This window comes from Mesoplodon mirus (genome assembly GCF_964341445.2).
Source record: "Mesoplodon mirus genome assembly, chromosome: 2".
Lineage (NCBI taxonomy): Eukaryota > Metazoa > Chordata > Mammalia > Artiodactyla > Ziphiidae > Mesoplodon > Mesoplodon mirus.
This window is the reverse complement of record NC_138977.1, coordinates 198,549,692-198,568,318: the sequence shown is the minus strand read 5'-3', so window position 1 is coordinate 198,568,318 and position 18,627 is coordinate 198,549,692. Positions and strand designations below refer to the sequence as shown.

Genomic DNA, 18,627 nt, shown 5'->3' with positions numbered 1-18,627 from the left:
AGAAAATATGAACAGACCAATCACAAGTAATGAAATTGAAACTGTGACTAAAAATCTTCCCACAAACAAAAGTCCAGGACCAGATGGCTTCACAGGTGAATTCTCTCAAACATTTAGAGAAGAGCTAACACCCATCCTTCTCAAACTCTTCCAAAAAATTGTGGAGGAAGGAACACTCCCAAACTCATTCTATGAGGCCACCATCACCCTGATACCAAAACCAGACAAAGATACTACAAAAAAAGAAAATTACAGGGCTTCCCTGGTGGCGCAGTGGTTGAGAGTCCGCCTGCCGATGCAGGGGACACGGGTTCGTGCCCCGATCCTGGAAGATCCCATATGCCGCGGAGTGGCTGGGCCCGCGAGCCATGGCCGCGGAGCCTGTGTGTCCGGAGCCTGTGCTCCGCAACGGGAGAGGCCACAGCAGTGAGAGGCCCGCGTACAGCAAAAAAAAAAAAAAAAAGAAAGAAAATTACAGACCAATATCACTGATGAATATAGATGCAAAAATCCTCAACAAAATACTAGCAAACAGAATCCAACAACACATTAAAAGGATCATACACGATGATCAAGTGGGATTTATCCCAGGGATGCAAGGATTCTTCAATATACGCAAATCAATCAATGTGATATGCCATATTAACAAACTGAAGAATAAAAACCATATGATCATCTCAATAGATGCAGAAAAAGCTTTGGACAAAATTCAACACCCATTTATGATAAAAACTCTCCAGAAAGTGGGCATAGAGGGAACCTACCTCAACATAATAAAGGCCATATATGACAAACCCACAGCAAACATCATTCTCAATGGTGAAAAACTGAAAGCATTTCCTCTAAGATCAGGAACAAGACAAGGATGTCCTCTCTCACCACTATTATTCAACATAATTTTGGAAGTCCTAGCCATGGCAATCAGTGAAGAAAAAGAAATAAAAGGAATCCAAATTGGAAGAAAGAAGAAGTAAAACTGTCACTGTTTGCAGATGACATGATACTATACATAGAGAATCCTAAAGATGTACTTCCAGAAAACTACTAGAGCTAATCAATGAATCTGGTACAGTTGCAGGATACAAAATTAATGCACAGAAATCTCTTGCATTCCTATACACTAATGATGAAAAATCTGAAAGAGAAATTAAGGAAACACTTCCATTTACCACGGCAACAAAAAGAATAAAATACCTAGGAATAAACCTACCTAGGGAGACAAAAACCTGTATGCAGAAAACTGTAAGACACTGATGAAAGAAATTGAAGATGATACCAACAGATGGAGAGATATACCATGTTCTTGGATTGGAAGAATCAATATTGTGAAAATGACTATACTACCCAAAGCAATCTACAGATTCAATGCAATCTCTATCAAATTACCAATGGCATTTTTTACAGAACTAGAACAAAAAGTCTTAAAATTTGTATGGAGACACAAAAGACCCCGAATAGCCAGAGCAGTCTTGAGGGAAAAAAACGGAGCTGGAGGAATCAGACTCCCTGACTTCAGACTATACTACAAAGCTACAGTAATCAATATAGTATGGTACTTTCACAAAAACAGAAACATAGATCAGTGGAGCAAGATATAAAGCCCAGAGATAAACCCATGCACCTATGGTCAACTAATCTATGACAAGGGAGGCAAGGATATACAATGGAGAAAAAACAGTCCCTTCAATAAGTGGTGCTGGGAAAACTGGATAGCTACATGTAAAAGAATGAAATTAGAACACTTCCTAACACCATACACAAAAATAAACTCAAAATGGATTAGAGATCTAAATGTAAGACCAGACACTGTAAAACTCTTAGAGGAAAACATAGAAAAAACACCCTTTGACATAAATCACAGCAAGATCATTTTTGATCCACCTCCTAGAGTAATGGAAATAAAAACAAAAATAAACAAATGGGACCTAATGAAACTTAAAAGCTTTAGCACAGCAAAGGAAACCATAAACAATATGAAAAAACAACCCTCAGAATGGGAGAAAATATTTGGAAATGAATCAACAGATAAACGATTAGTCTCCAAAATATATAAACAGCTCATGCAGTTCAATATTAAAAAAACAAACAACCCAATCCAAAAATGGGCAGAAGACCTAAGTAGACATTTCTCCAAAGAAGACATACAGATGGCCAAGAAGCACATGAAAAGCTGCTCAACATCACTAATTATTAGAGAAATGCAAATCAAAACTACAATGAGGTATCACCTCACACCAGTTAGAATGGGCATCATCAGAAAATCTACAAACAACAAATGCTGGAGAGGGTGTGGAGAAAAGGGAACCCTCTTCCACTGTTGGTGGGAATGTAACTTGCTACAGCCACTATGGAGAACAGTATGGAGGTTCCTTAAAAAACTAAAAATAGAATTACCATATGACCCAGCAATCCCACTACTGGGCATATACCCAGAGAAAACCATAATTCAAAAAGACACATGTACCCCAATGTTCATTGCAGCACTATTTACAATAGCCAGGTCATGGAAGCAACCTAAATGCCCATCAACAGACGAATGGATAAAGATGTGGTACATGTGTACAATGGAATATTACTCAGCCATAAAAAGGAACAAAACTGGGTCATTTGTTGAGACGTGGATGGATCTAGAGACTGTCATACAGAGTGAAGTAAGTCAGAAAGAGAAAAACAAATATCGTATATTAAGGCATATATGTGGAACCTAGAAAAATGGTACAGATGAACCAGTTTGCAGGGCAGAAATAGAGACACAGATGTGGAGAACAAATGTATGGACACCAAGGGGGGAAAGTGGCGGGGGGGGGTAGGGGTGGGATGTATTGGGCTATTGGGATTGATATGTATACACTGAAGTGTATAAAATTGATGACTAATAAGAACCTGCTGTATAAAAAAATAAATACAATAAAATTAAAAAATTAAAAAAAGTACATGCACCTAATAAAGGGTTACAAAATATATAAAGCAAAAACAGAGCTAAAAAATATGACAACAAAAGCAAGTTGATAAATTTGACTTCATCAGAACTTAAAACTTTGCTCTTCACAAGGCACTGTTGAGAAAATGAAAAGACAAGCTACATACCGGGAGAAAATATTTGTAAATCATATATCTGATAAAGGATTTGTATACAGAATATGTAAAGGATCCTCAGAACTCAATAATAAGACAACAAATAGCCCAATTTGAAAAATAGACAAAAGATTTGGACAGACACTTCACCAAAGAAGATATTCAGATAGCAAATAAATACATGGAAAAGTGCTCGCCATCATTAGTCATTAGGAAATACAAATTAAAACTACAATGAGATACAACCGCATGGTTATTAGAGTGTCTAAAATTTTTAAGTCTGACCACTTGTTTGTAAGACTGTGAAAGAACTAGAATCTCATACATTGCTGGTGGAAATAAAAAATGGTACAATCACTTTGGAAAAACAGTTTAGCAGTTTCTTAAATGTCCACTTACCATATGATCCAGCCATTTCACTCCTATGTATTTACCCAAGAGAAATTAAAACATTTGTCCATACAAGGACTTATATACAAATGCTCATAGCAGCTTTATTTATAATAGCCACCCCCAAAGAAAACCCAAATGTCCATCAACAGCTGAATATTTAAACATACAACAGAATGTATGTGTTCAATAGACTACCACTATACAGTAAAAATTAATGAACTATTTGATAAATAAAACAACTGAGACAAATCTCAAAATAATTTTTCTGTGAAAGTTGCCAGACCAAGGGGGAAAAAGTGCATACTGTATGATGCCATTTCTATACAATTCCAGAAAATGTAAACTATAGTTACAGAAAGCAGATCAGTGGTTGCCTGGGGTGGAAGGAAGGAAAGGAAGGAGGGAGGTATTCTAACAGGACAGGGAAAAACCTTTGAGAGTGGTGGATATGTTCATTATCTTGACTTTGATGATGATTTCATGGGTATATATATGTCAAAACTTGTCAAAGGGGCTTCCCTGGTGGCACAGTGGTTGAGAGTCCGCCTGCTGATGCAGGGGACACGGGTTCGTGCCCCGGTACGGGAAGATCCCACATGCCGCGGAGCGGCTGGGCCCGTGAGCCATGGCCGCTGAGCCTGCACGTCCGGAGCCTATGCTCCGCAACGGGAGAGGCCACAACAGTGAGAGCCCTGCGTACCGCAAAAAAAAAAAAAAAAAAAAAAAAAACCTTGTCAAAGTATACACTTTAATTATGTGTAGTTTATTATATGCTAATTATGCCTCAATAATCCTATTTTTTAAATTAGAGACAGTATGTGTAGTAAGAGAAGCAGGGACTAGACATAAATGGGTTTGGCATTTACCACCACCACTAACCCCACTGGCAGTACTCTATGATTCACTCCACTTTTAGCCATTTAAATTTTTCACTTCATCAAGAAAAGTGCTGAAATGGGGGAATATGGGAAAGGTGTTAGGGAACAGCTCTTGGGACAGGCATGTTGCTCGTTTAAGACTACTATAGGCAATGTCCCTCTCTTTAGCACTAGTACGTACTTATATCCACTGAATTTTTTTGTTTGTAATTAGGGAAGGTGAGAGCAGTTGGGCTGAGTTTAGGAATCAAGACGAAAAGAAAGGACAATGAGGACATGGAAAGGGTTGGTGTGCACTGTACCCCACTAGGTCCCTTGTCCTGGGTTTGGCCCCTGATGATTAGGGTCAGCAGCTGGAGAAGCTCTTCTACTGTGAGATTTTGTGTACCAATACTATTGCCTTAAGATCTAGATATATAATATGTAGTATGAATTCAGAGAAAATAGGGCCATTCTTCCCATGTTTGTGCAGAAGCCAGTGCCTCTTGGGTATTCTGAAGTTTCATAGCTTTGGGCTCAAGGATAATTGGGGAGATAATACCCTTGGCACACATGATGGCAACCTAATCAGGGGCAATGTCAACAGTGGTGGTGGTGAGATTCTTTTAAGTGGCTTTGAGAGCTGTGGAGCCTGAATCAAAAGAACACACACACTGTTGAAATGGGAAGGATGACTATAGCTAACAGTCGTGTTTAGGCACATATATGAGGACTACTTGCAGGCTTCCAGAAAATTTTGGGAGGGACTGGTGGAGGTTCTGTGAGTAGAGGGTGGAACAAGAGTAAGACCTTAGATTATTTATGTTAATGTGACTTCTTTTAAATCCATAAACTCAGAATTTCTGTTAATATTAAAGTTATACACTATTATCTGGGCTGAAATAAGGAGACAGGAAAAAAGAAGGGAGATAAAAAGGACAATTCTTTGTAGTTTTCCTCACACACTATCTTGCTTTCTGTTTCATTTTTTACCTTTCCACCATCCACCTTTGCCTTGCTGCCATAATTATGGATCATGTTGGCTTACTGCCAAGAAATAATGGTATCAGTTAGGTTGCCATGGCCCGTTCCTTGACTAAGAAAATTCATCTGATGGTCCACTTGTAGATAGTCCAGGTTAGAAATGTAAAAACCTTGCAAAAGAAAATGCAGTATATTCTGGCTCCCATTTTAATCTGATCTCTCTCTTCTAAGAAGAACAAATGCCAGGGAGTCCAGGGTCATAACAGACAATTTTGAGATTCTAGTGATCATATGCAACTGTTAAGAATATCAAGAAAGCCATGGTATTCGATTTCCAAGCCCTGGGATTGTTGTTGCTATTTACCTGAATTTGGGGAAGGGCCAAAGTTTGAAAAAAGCTGCCAATACCCCAGATTCCTGCCTTCAGTTCATAACCACTGCTTTTGGATATCTTGCTACATGTCAGTAAACAATGTAAAGCATCTTAATGTATATACCTTTATCATAGTAAATATGCTTAGCGCAGCAAACTTTAAAAATACGCTAAAGCTTGGCTACCAGGAAGTTCACATGTAAATGTAACGTTCAATTGCAGAAATCTACTTTTCCCAAATTCTTGGTATATTTATCTCTCCTCCTCTTATATGTGGTTTATGATCCCTGGTTTTTTTTTTTTTTTTTTTTTTTTTTTTTTTGTGGTACGCGGGCCTCTCACTGCTGTGTGTGGCCTCTCCTGCTGCAGAGCACAGGCTCTGGACGCGCAGGCTCAGCGGCAATGGCTCATGGGCCCAGCCGCTCCGTGGCATGTGGGATCTTCCCGGACCGGGGCACGAACCCGTGTCCCCTGCATCATCAGGCGGACTCTCAACCACTGCGCCACCAGGGAAGCCCTCCCTGTTATTTTTGAATTGACTTGTCATATGTCTGATTTTATTTCAAGTTGCCCCATATCCTTTTTAGAAAATGTTGGAAATAGATACTGTATCTAAAACCAAATTTACAAATACGTTAATAGACTTCATTCAGTCTGAACTTATAATTATTTCAACATTGATTATTATAATTATTTTACTTTACCTCATGTTTTTCAATAATCATTTCATCAAAAATGTTGATATATATATTATCTTTTATTTTAGATAAGCTTGAGATGCTATAATCATGTCCTGGTAAGCTGTAAATAAGAAAAACATATTTAAATGCTTAATTAATTTTATAAAAGCATTATTCATAAAGGACTATAAAATTGCCTGCATTATTTTCTTTTATAAAGTATAAGAAAAGAAAATCTATGTGCTTTCAGGACAACTGCTATCTTTCATTAAAGCCAGTATCAAAATATCTACAAACAATAAATGCTGGAGAGGGTGTGGAGAAAAGGGAACCCTCTTGCACTGTTGGTGGGAATGTAAATTGGTACAACCACTATGGAGAACAGTATGGAGGTTCCTTAAAAAACTAAAAATAGAACTATCAAATGATCTAGCAATCCCACTCCTGGGCATATACCCATAGAAAACCATAATTCAAAAAGATACATGCACTCCAAAGTTCATTGCAGAACTATTTACAATAGCCAGAACGTGGAAGCAACGTAAGTGTCCATCAACAGATGAATGGATAAAGAAGATGTGGCACATATATACAATGGAATATTACTCAGCCATAAGAAGAAATGAAACTGAGTTATTTGCAGTGAGGTGGATGGACCTAAAGTGTGTCATACAGAGTGAAGTAAGTCAGAAAGAGAAAAACAAATACCATATGCTAACACATATATATGGAATCTAAAAAAAAAAAAGTTATGAAGAACCAAGGGGTAGGACAGGAATAAAGACACAGACCTACTAGAGAATGGACTTGAGGACACGGGGAGGGGGAAGGGTAAGCTGAGACAAAGTGAGAGAGCGGCATGGACATATATACACTACTAAATGTAAAATCGATAGCCAGTGGGAAGCAGCGCATAGTACAGGGAGATCAGCTTGGTGCTTTGTGACCACCTAGAGGAATGGGATAGGGAGGGTGGGAGGGAGGGAGATGCAAGAAGGAAGAGATATGGGGATAGATGTATATGTACAGCTGATTCACTTTGTTATAAAGCAGAAACTAACACAGCATTGTAAAGCCATTATATTCCAATAAAGATGTTAAAAAAAAAAGTCAGAGGGATGCCATCAAAAAACCATGCAAATAGTCAAGAACCATATGATCTGCAGAAATTGAGGGAGCTGAACAAGATTGGCAAGAGAAGGGGGTAAGGGCACCAGGAAGAGAGAAAGGACTTTGATAACAGATGTAGTTGACAGTTCTTTATATTCCTTTTACCCGAGGGAGAGCTAAAGATGTATAGGAAGTAACAACTGAAAATTGCTAATTGAGTTTAGAGAACAATTTTAAGTTCTACATTTTAAATCTGTCTTGATCAGTGCACTTTATTTTCAATTACAAAAACCTATTTATATAGCTTTAGCATCAAATATGAACCTTGAGAAAGAAAAGAGCCGGAGATCCCACTTCCTGATTTCAAAATACATATATTACGAAGTTACAGTAATCGAAACAGTCTGGCCTAAAAACAGACATATAGACCAGTGGTACAGAATAGAGAGCCTAGATATAAATCCTTGCATCTATGTCAGGTCAACCGATCTTTGACAAGGGTGCCAAGACTACTCAATGAAGAAAGGACAATCTCTTCAACAAATGGTGTTGGTAAAACTATGTGCAAAAGGATCAAATTTGAGGGAGGAGATATGGGGATATATGTATATGTATAGCTGATTCACTTTGTTATAAAGCAGAAACTAACACACCATTGTAAAACAATTATACTCCAATAAAGATGTTAATAAAAAAAGAATCAAATTTGATCTTTATCTTATACCATACACAAAATTCAACTCAAAATGAATTAAAGATTTAAAATATAAGACCTGAAACTATAAAGCTTCTAGAAGAAAATACAGGGGAAAAGTTTCATGACATTGGTTGTGGCAATAATTTCATGGACATGATACCAAAGCACAGGCAACAAAAGCAAAAATAAAAAAGTAGAACTATATCAACCTGTAAACCTTCTGCACAACAAAGGAAATAATCGTCAGAGTACAAGGGCAACTTATGGAATGGGAGAAAATATTTGCAAACCATATATATTATAAGGGGGTTCATCTCCAACATACATAAAGAGCTCATACAACTCAATAGTAAAAAAGCTAATAATCTGATTTTAAAATGTACTAAAACTTGAATGGACATTTTCCAAAAATGACATACAAATGGCTAATAGATACATGAAAAAACGCTCACAATTGCTAATAATAAAACACTCAGTAATAATCAGGGAAATGCAATCAAAGCTACAATGACATATCACTTCACACTTGTTAGTATGGCTATTATCAAAAAAATAAAATAAAGTAACAGGTGCTGGTGAAGGTGTGTAAAATTGGAACTCCTGCACACAGTTGGTGGAATGTAAAATGGTGCAGCTGCTATGGAAAACGTTATGCAAGTTCCTCAAAAAATTAAAAGTAGAACTGATACCATATGATCTAGCAATCCCATTTCTAGGTATTTATCCAAAAGAACTGAATCAGAATATCAAAGAGATGTTAGCACCCTTATGTTCATTGCAGCACTATTCAAAACAGTATGGAAGCATGCTAAATGTCTGTTGACAGATGAATGGATAAAGAAAATGTGCTATATATATGGAATACTGCTCACCCTTTAAAAAGAAGGAAATTCTGCAATATGTGGCAACATGGATGAATCTTGAGGACATTATACTAAATGAAATAAACCAGTCATAAAAAGACTGCATGATTCCACCTATATGTGGCATCTAAAGTAGTCAAATTCATAGAGTCAAAGAGCAGAATGGTGGTCGCCAGGGGCTGGGGGGAGGGGGAAATGGGGAGTTACTAATCAACAGGCGTAAAACTTCAGGGAAGCAAGATGAATAAGCTCTAGATCTGCTGTACAACCTTTTACCTACATTCAGCAGTAGTATATTGTACACTTAAAAATTTGTTAAAAGGGTAGATGTCATGTTAAGTGTTCTTTCCACATTAAAAATGTCGGTAGACGTTGAGAAAGGCAAACTACCCTCTGTAACAGTGGCTCACGTGATTGTGGGGGAAGGCAAGCCCAAAATCTGCAGGGTAAGCTGGCAGCCTGGAAGCCCAGGGGAGAGCTGCAGTTCAAGTCTGAAGCCAGTGTCCTGGCAGAATTCCGTCTTCCTAAGTGGGGTAAGTCTTTTTTCTATTAAGCCTTCAACCAATTGGATGAGGCGCACCCCTATTACAGAGGGTAAAGAGAGTCAAACACACACACACACACACACACACACACACACACACACACACACACTGTTAGTTCTGCTTTTATGGAGAACCCTGAAATGCAATGACACTCTGGAAAAGGTAAAACTATGGTAGTAGTGAAAGAATCAGTGGTTGCCAGAGGTTCCAGGGGAAGGATGAACAGATAAATGGGTGAAGCACAGGGCATTTTTAGGGCAGTGAAACTATGCTGTATGATACTACAGTGGTGGATACATGTTATTATCCATTTGTCAAAACCCATAGAATGTACAACACAAAGAGTGAACCCTAATGTAAATCGTGGACTTCGATAATATGTCAACATTGGTCCATTGACTGTAACAAATGTACCACACTGACACTTTAGGGGGGCTGTGTATGTGTGTTGTAGGGAGAGGAGGTATAAGAACTCTGTGCTTTCTGCTCAATTTTACTGTGAACCTAAACTGCTCTAAAAATTAAAGCATATCGATTTGTTTAAAATGGAAAAAAAAGGAAACTCAATCTCATTAGAAATCCAGGAATGTAAATTAAACCACAATAAGAATATCACTTTAGATCCACCGTATTAGAAAAATTAATTTTAAAAATACAAAATATTATTGAAGATGTGGCAGATTAGGAACTTTTATATCGCTGTTGGGAGTATGTATTGGCACAATCACTTTAGAAAAAAATTTGGCATTAGCTAGTAAAGTTGAAGCAATTCCACTCCTGGATACAGATCCTAGAGCAAAGGGTCTCAAAGTGTCCCCTGACTAGTATCATCAGTAACACCTGGGAACTTGTTAGAAATGGAATTATGTATCAAGCCCTACTCCAGAGCTACTGAATTAGAAACTATGGAGTTCGGCCCAGCAATCTGTTTAAAGAAGCTGTACAGGTGATTTCAGTGCACAAAATACTCTGAGAACTACTGTCTTAAAAAGAAACTCTTACATGTGTGTTCCAGATGACAAGTACAAGAATGTTCAGAGCAATACTATTTACAATAGCAAAACATTAAAACCAGGCAAATCTGCATCAACAGGATAAAGTATAAATAAATTATGGCATTTTAATACAGTGGAATACCATACAGAAGTGAAAATAAAGGAAGGAAGGAATAGTTACAAGTATGAATATGGATAAATCTCTCAAAATAAGAGTAAAGAAACAGATTGCAAAAGGTCATTCAATTTACATAAAGTTGGAAAACATCCACAGGTAAATAAAACATAGCTAGGGATAAATACCTATGATTTAAAATCATAAAGAGAGGGAATGATAAACAAATTCATGGTTGTTACCTCTGGGGAGAAAGAAAGGGGATACAATTAGTTATTCGCACAGTGGAGCCTTCAAAAATATTGCTAATACTCCATTTTTTAAGCTAGATGGTAGATACACAGGTATTCATTTTATCATTTTTCCTCAGAACTTACATTTACACATACATTATATATATTAATATCTATGTAAGAAATACTTCGTAATTTAAAAACTTAAAAATTAAGCCTATATCCATCATTATTTTCAATAAACGGCTCAAGAAAATAATTGTGTTACTGCTCTATTTTAGAAGCTGAGGAAAACTGGACTCCAACTTACATAAAATTTACTTTAATTTCTTCGCTCCAGCATGGATGAGATCCACTTGCAACACTGGTCTGGTACACAGTGTGCTGAAAGGAAACTTCCACAAAGGGGCGCACAGTATCCTGAAACATATAATTAACACCGACTAGATTTTTGTAATATTTTATGTAGTTGATAAAAGGTAGAAGTTAGTTACTGGCTGATAACTGGATGGCTTACTTTTCCCAGTTTTTCAAACAACCATTATTCATTCATTCATTCAATTAACATTTCTTCAACCTATTCAATATTAGGTACTACTTTGCTTGGATCCAAAAATAAATGGAAATCCTTAAGGGTTTTTATCTTAAGTCTATCAGGAGAAATTAAACAGGTAAACAAATAATTGCAATGAAATGTAAGAAATATATTCGAGGTATAATAGTAACTCAGGAGAGAGAATGATTAACTCTCTGGGGTGAGGACAAGGAGAACTTCACAGAGAAAACATTGCTTGGGCTTGAGCTTTGAAACATAAAATAGTAGTTCATGTGGCCAATAAAACGGAGGTATGGTGGCCATTCCAGGCAAAGGAAAGGGCATATACGGAGGCCTTCTAGAACAAGTAGCAGTATGATATGATACCGCTGTGGGCTGATGAGAAATGTGGCTGATTGGTATGTAAGAACCAGATCATTACAGAGTTTGGTAGCCATTCTAAGGAGCTACAATTGTAAGGAGTTTGCACCTTATTCTATAGACCCTGAGAGCAGGGTAGCAGAGAATGAAATAGTTAGAATTACATTTTATAAAGAGCACCTTCACTGTGTTATGGAGAGTAAACTAGAATTAGATGGATAGTCCAGTTAGGGGCCAGTTGCAATTCAGGGAAAACATGATCAAAACGGCACTTTATAGAAGTGTTAAATACTTATCTCATTTAAGATCTCATCTGAGGTTACGGATTTGATTGTTTCTTTATGTCTGAGGCGAGACACGGATGATATCAAATAAGTAGGCATATCCAAGGCTCTTCTGAAAATCAATATAGAGATATGCACTTTAATTAATTTTAATATTAGTTTTGGTGGGAGTAGCTGGGTTTTTGCTTATGCTTATAGAGATATATAAGTCAGCTACCCTGGATCTTACAGAGTTTGCTTTGGATCTTCATAACATAGGTGGTTAGAGATAAATACGTGACAATCACTACTCTGAAAGGGTAGCTCCTAAATGCTGAACTATGGATTGGAACCAGTCTGTGACAGAGTTTTCACTGACCTTCAGCAAAAGGAAAAAAATAGAGCAAGTAATACTTTGAGACTATATTATTCCTATTTTTGGTGTTACAATTTTCTTTTTTTTTACAAATTGATTATTATAGAAAATGGTGGTAATTTTATAATGTCCTTATTTCACAAAACAGCCTTGAAATGTGAATTTGTTTTGAGAATATCAATTCTATCATAAATAAAGTATTTTATAATATAAAACACAGGCAAAACCTTTAAGAGGTTTTAACTATAGATTCATAGCTAATAAGCAAAATATTTGTTTTTCATATGTAGAGTTCATGGGATGTGGTAAACATAAAATAAGCAAGTAGAGCACATAAGTGTTAAATGTAGACAGAGAGGGTTACTCAGTATTCCTGAGGTACCTGGGCACTAAATATTCACAATACATAAATTATACATGAGATTAAATATATGAAACACTTGATATTCAGGTTATACTAAATATTCATGAGTATTTAATATTCATGGTGCCTTAATTTGGCCACTCTGACCGTACATATCCTCTGCCCAAGAAACGCAAATAAAACACACTGAGTGCCTGCAGGTGAGATAGGTAAGATCTGATTTTTGTAGAAGTCACCTAAAATGATAAATCCAAAATGGAGCTTACTCTCTCCTGTAGTCTATATACTTCCAATACTGTGAGGGGACAGTGGCAGAGAACAGTGTAAGTAGCAATAGCAGCTTAAGTTTTCACAATAGGGAATAGGGACAGAAGGTATTTATTTGATATAGCACCCAAACATATACATGTTAAAGGTAGTTTGGGCATCTCACACTTCTGAAAATTTGTAATACACAGCAATGACAGTAAGTTTGACTATCCAAATGAAGATTTCAACTTTCATTTAGTTTCTGTATATTGAGCATTAATAAAGTGCAAAGTTTTAGTAAGAAGACAGTACAGAAATTTACATTTAAGACATCTTTTGCAACTCCAAAAATTGGTGCAATTGCCTTACCTATTAACTATTGCTTTCCTTGTAGGAATATTATAAGCCCTCAATATTCTGAAAATAATCTTAATATCTCCATCACAGATAGTCTGTGCTGCCACTTTTTTCCTTTCTTGCCTCTGAGGCTTTAACTTTCTTCGTCGTTCAAGAAGCTTACAAACTGCACCTGTCAACTGGCTAAAGAGTAAAAAATGATCAATCATATAGATACAAGATAACTTAAAATTTGAAAGATATCAATTTTTTAAATTAATTATTATAAATAAGGCCATTATTCTGAACCATCTTCTCTCCATTGTGGAGGGGAGACAGAGTTGTCTTAGACCCAAGGAAAGAATCTTTTTCTGAGCATAGAAGAGATGCTATGTTAAGAGAGAATGTGATTGCTCCATGTCATTTAGGTGTATGGTCCAAGAAGAAACAAGGGCATGGAGAGGTAATTTCATGAAACATGATGTTATATCAAAGGATTATTCATTTTATAGGAATCGTTCTCTTGAAAGTGGTTAGATACTCAACTTTTCTACATGGTTCTGAATAGGAGTTAGTTATATGTGCTGCCAACCCTGGCAACACAAACCTATGCAATTATAGCTTTATGGTCACACTTATTTTCCTCCAAAGACTGAAAATAAAACACAGACTTCAGACTATACTACAAAGCTATAGTCATCAAAACAGTATGGTACTGGCACAAAAGTAGAAATATAGATCAATGGAACAGGATAGAAAGCCCAGAAATAAACCCATGCACCTATGGTCAATTAATCTATAAATATGACAAAGGAGGCAAGACTATACAGTGGAGGAAAGACAGTCTCTTCAACAAATGGTGCTGGGAAAACTGGACAGCTACATGTAAAAAAATGAAAGTGGAACATTCTTTAACACCATACACAAAAATAAACTCAAAATGGATTCAAGACCTAAATATGAGACCAGACACTATAAAACTCTTAGAGGAAAACATAGGCAGAACACCCTCTGACATAAATCACAGCAATATCTTTTTCAATCCATCTCCCAGAGTAATGGAAATAAAAACACACATAAACAAATGGGGCCTAATTAAACTCAAAAGCTTTTGCACAGCAAAGGAAAGCATAAACAAAATGAAAAGACAACCCACAGAATGGGAGAAAATATTTGCAAATAATGTGACTGACAAGGGATTAGTCTCCAAAATTTACAAACAGCTCATGTGGCTTAATATCATCAAAACAAACAACCTAATCAAAAACTGGGCAGAATACCTAAATAGACATTTCTGCAAAGACATACAGATGGCCAAGAGGCACATGAAAATATGTTCAACAACACTAATTATTAAAGAAATGCAAATCAAAACTACAATGAGATATCACCTCACATCAGTCAGAACGGTTATCACCAAAAAATCCACAAATGGGCTTCCCTGGTGGCACAGTAGTTAAGAATCCACCTGCCAATGCAGGGGACACATGTTCGAGCCCTGGGCCGGGAAGATGCCACATGCCGCAGAGCAGCTAAGCCCATGTGCCGCAACTACTGAGCCTGCACTCTAGAGCCCATGAGCCACAACTACTGAAGTCCAGGTGCCTAGAGCCTATGCTCCGCAACAAGGGAAGCCACTGCAATGAGAAGCCTGTGCACTGCAACAAAGAGTAGCCCCTGCTTACCCCAACTAGAGAAAGCCTGTGCACAGCAACAAAGACCCAATGCAGCCAAAAATAAATAAATAAGTAAATTTATTTATTAAAAAAAATCCACAAACAATAAATGCTGGAAAGGGTGTGGAGAAAAGGGAACCCTCTTGCACTGTTGGTGGGAATGTAAATTGATAGAGTCACTATGGAAAACAGTATGGAGGTTCCTTAAAAAACTAAAAATAGAACTACCATATGACCTAGCAATCCCACTATTGGGCATATACCCAGAGGAAACCATAATTCAAAAAGACACATGCACCCCAATGTTCACAGCAGCACTATTTACAATAGCCAGGACATGGAAGCAACCTAAACGTCCACTGACAGAAGAATGGATAAAGAAGATGTGGTACATATATACAATGGAATATTAGCCATTAAAAAGAATGAAATAATGCCACTGCAGTAACATGGATGGTCCTAGAGATTGTCATACTGTGTAAAGTGAGACAGAGAAATAGAACTATCATATGATATCACTTATATGCAGAATCTAAAAAAAAGATACAAATAAACTTATTTACAAAACAGAAACAGACTCACAGACTTAGAGAACAAACTTATGGTTACCCAGGGGAAGAGGGATAGTTAGGGAGTTTGGGATTGACATGTACACACTGCTGTATTTAAAATGGATAACCAACAAGGACCTATTGTATAGCACAGGGAACTCTTGCTCAATATTCTGTAACAATCTGACTGGGAAAAGAATTTGAAAAAGAATAGATACATGTATATGTATATGTATAATTGAATCACTTTGTTGTACAGCTGAAACTAACACATTGTTAATCAACTGTACTCCAATAAAAAATAAAAAGTTTAAAAAAAATAAGTTTTCATCATTGACACACACACACTACTATATACAAAATAGATAGCTAATAAGGACCTACTGTATAGCACAGAGAACTCTACTCAACACTCTGTAATGGCCTATATGGGAAAAGAGTCTAAAAAGGAGTGGATATATGTATATGTGTAACAGATTCCCTTTGCTGGACACCTGCAACCAACACAACATGGTAAATCAACTCTACCCCAGTAAAAATTTTATTTTTAAAAATTTACTTATTTTTGGCTGTGTTGGGTCTTTGTTGCTGCACATGGGCTTTCTCTAGTTGCGACGAGCAGGGGCTACTCTTCTTACGGTGCACGGGCTCCTCATTGCAGTGGCTTCTCTTGTTGCAGAGCACAGGCCCTAGGCACATGGGCTTCAGTAGTTGTGGCGTGTGGTATCAGTAGTTGTAGCACCCAGGCTTAGTTGCTCCGTGGCATGTGGGATCTTCCCGGACCAGGGCTCTAACCTGTGTCCCCTGCATTGGCAGGCGGATTCTTAACCACTGCGCCACCAGGCAAGTCCCTATCTCAGTAAAAATTTTTTAAAAGCAAGTTTTCATTTAAAAAATGTGCCCACGGGCTTCCCTGGTGGCGTAGTGGTTGAGAGTCCGCCTGCCGATGCAGGGGACACGGGTTCGTGCCCTGGTCCAGGAGGATCCCATATGCCGTGGAGCGGCTGGGCCCGTGAGCCATGGCCGCGGAGCCTGTGTGTCTGGAGCCTGTGCTCCACAACGGGAAAGGCCCCAACAATGAGAGGCCCGCGTACCGCAAAAAAAAAAAAAAAAAAAAAATGTGCCCATGGAGTTAGGGACTTCCGGGGAAGATGGTGGAAGAGTAAGACGCGGAGATCACCTTCCTCCTCACAGATACACCAGAAATACAGCTACACGGGGAACAACTCCTACAGAACACCTACTGTACGCTGGCAGAAGACCTCAGACCTCCCAAAAGGCAAGAAACTCCCCACGTACCTGGGTAGGGCAAAGCGGAGAGATTCCCACACAGAGGATCGGTGCCAACCGGCACTCACCAGCCCAAGAGGCTTGTCTGCTCGGCCGCCGGGGTGGGCAGCGCTGGGAGCTGAGGCTCGGGCTTCAGTCGGAGAGCAGGGAGAGGACTGGGGTTGGCGGCGTGAACACAGCCTGAAGGGGCTAATGCGCCACAGCTAGCCGGGGGGGAGTCCGGGAAAACTCTGGAGCTGCCGAAGAGGCAAGAGACTTTTTCTTCCCTCTTTGTTTCCTGGTGCGCGAGGAGAGGGGATTAAGAGCGCTACTTGGAGGAGCTCCAGAGAAGGGCGCGAGCCGCGGCTGAAAGCGCGGACCCCAGAGACGGGCGGGGGATGCTGGGGCTGCTGCTGCCGCCACGAGGCCTGTGTGCGAGCGCAGGTCACTGTCCACGACCCCCTTCTGGGGAGCCTGTGCAGCCCGTCACTGCCGGGGTCCCGGGAACCAGGGACGTCTTCCCTGGGAGAACGCACAGAGCGCCTCGGGCTGGTGCAACATCACGCAGGCCTCTGCCGCTGCAGGCTCCACCCGCACTCCGTGCCCCTCCCTGCCCCCCGGCCTGAGTGAGCCAGAGTCTCTGAAGCGGCTGCTCCTTTAACCCTGTCCTGTCTGAGTGAAGAACAGACGCCCTCCGGCGACCTACATGGAGAGGTGGGGCCAAATCCAAAGCTGAGACCCGGGAGCTGTGAGAACAAAGAAGAGAAAGGGAAATCTCTCCCAGCAGCCTCAGAAGCAGTGGATTAAAGCTCCACAATCAACTTGATGTACCCTGAATCTGTGGAATACATGAATAGACAACAAATCATCCCAAATTGAGGAGCCAGGAGTCAGTGCTGTGCCTCTGAGGTGGGAGAGCCAACTTCAGGACACTGGTCCACAAGAGACCTCCCAGCTCCACATAATATCAAACGGCGAAAATCTTCCAGAGATCTCCATCTCAACACCAGCACCCAGCTTCACTCAACGACCAGCAAGCTACAGTGCTGGACACCCTATGCCAAACAACTAGCAAGACAGGAACACAACGCCACCCATTAGCAGAGAGGCTGCCTAAAATCATAAAAAGTCCACAGACACCCCAAAATACACCATCAGACGTGGACCTGTCCACCAGAAAGACAAGATCCAGCCTCATCCACCAGAACACAGGCATTAGTCCCCTCCACCAGGAAGCCTACACAACCCACTGAACCAACCTTAGCCACTGGGGACAGACACCAAAAACAACGGGAACTACGAACTTGCAGCCTGCAAAAAGGAGATCCCAAACACAGTAAGATAAGCAAAATGAGAAGACAGAAAAACACACAGCAGAAGAAGGAGCAAGATAAAAACCCACCAGACCTAACAAATGAAGAGGAAATAGGCAGTCTACCTGAAAAAGAATTCAGAATAATGATAGTACAGATAATCCAAGATTCTATTTCCAAGATCCAAAATTTTGGAAATAGAATAGACAAAATGCAAGAAACAGTTAACAAGGACCTAGAAGAACTAAAGATGAATCAAGCATCAATTAAAAACACAATAAATGAAATGAAAAATACTCTAGATGGGATCAATAACAGAATAACTGAGGCAGAAGAACGGATAAGTGATGTGGAAGATAAAATAGTGGAAATAACGGATGCAGAGCAAAATAAA

General features: G+C 39.0%; 1 protein-coding gene across 1 annotated transcript in view; it reads right to left on the bottom strand.

Moving 5' to 3' along the window:
- The window catches only part of CC2D2B (coiled-coil and C2 domain containing 2B), a gene marked incomplete at both ends in the record, with an annotated part of 102,590 nt that overhangs the window by 24,484 nt on the left and 59,479 nt on the right, over positions 1-18,627 (bottom strand). The window contains 4 exons of the mRNA XM_082610923.1: positions 6,387-6,483; positions 11,231-11,340; positions 12,133-12,229; positions 13,458-13,628. Of these exons, the coding sequence (XP_082467049.1) occupies positions 6,387-6,483; positions 11,231-11,340; positions 12,133-12,229; positions 13,458-13,628 (475 nt within the window). The remainder of the gene's footprint in view (positions 1-6,386; positions 6,484-11,230; positions 11,341-12,132; positions 12,230-13,457; positions 13,629-18,627) is intronic.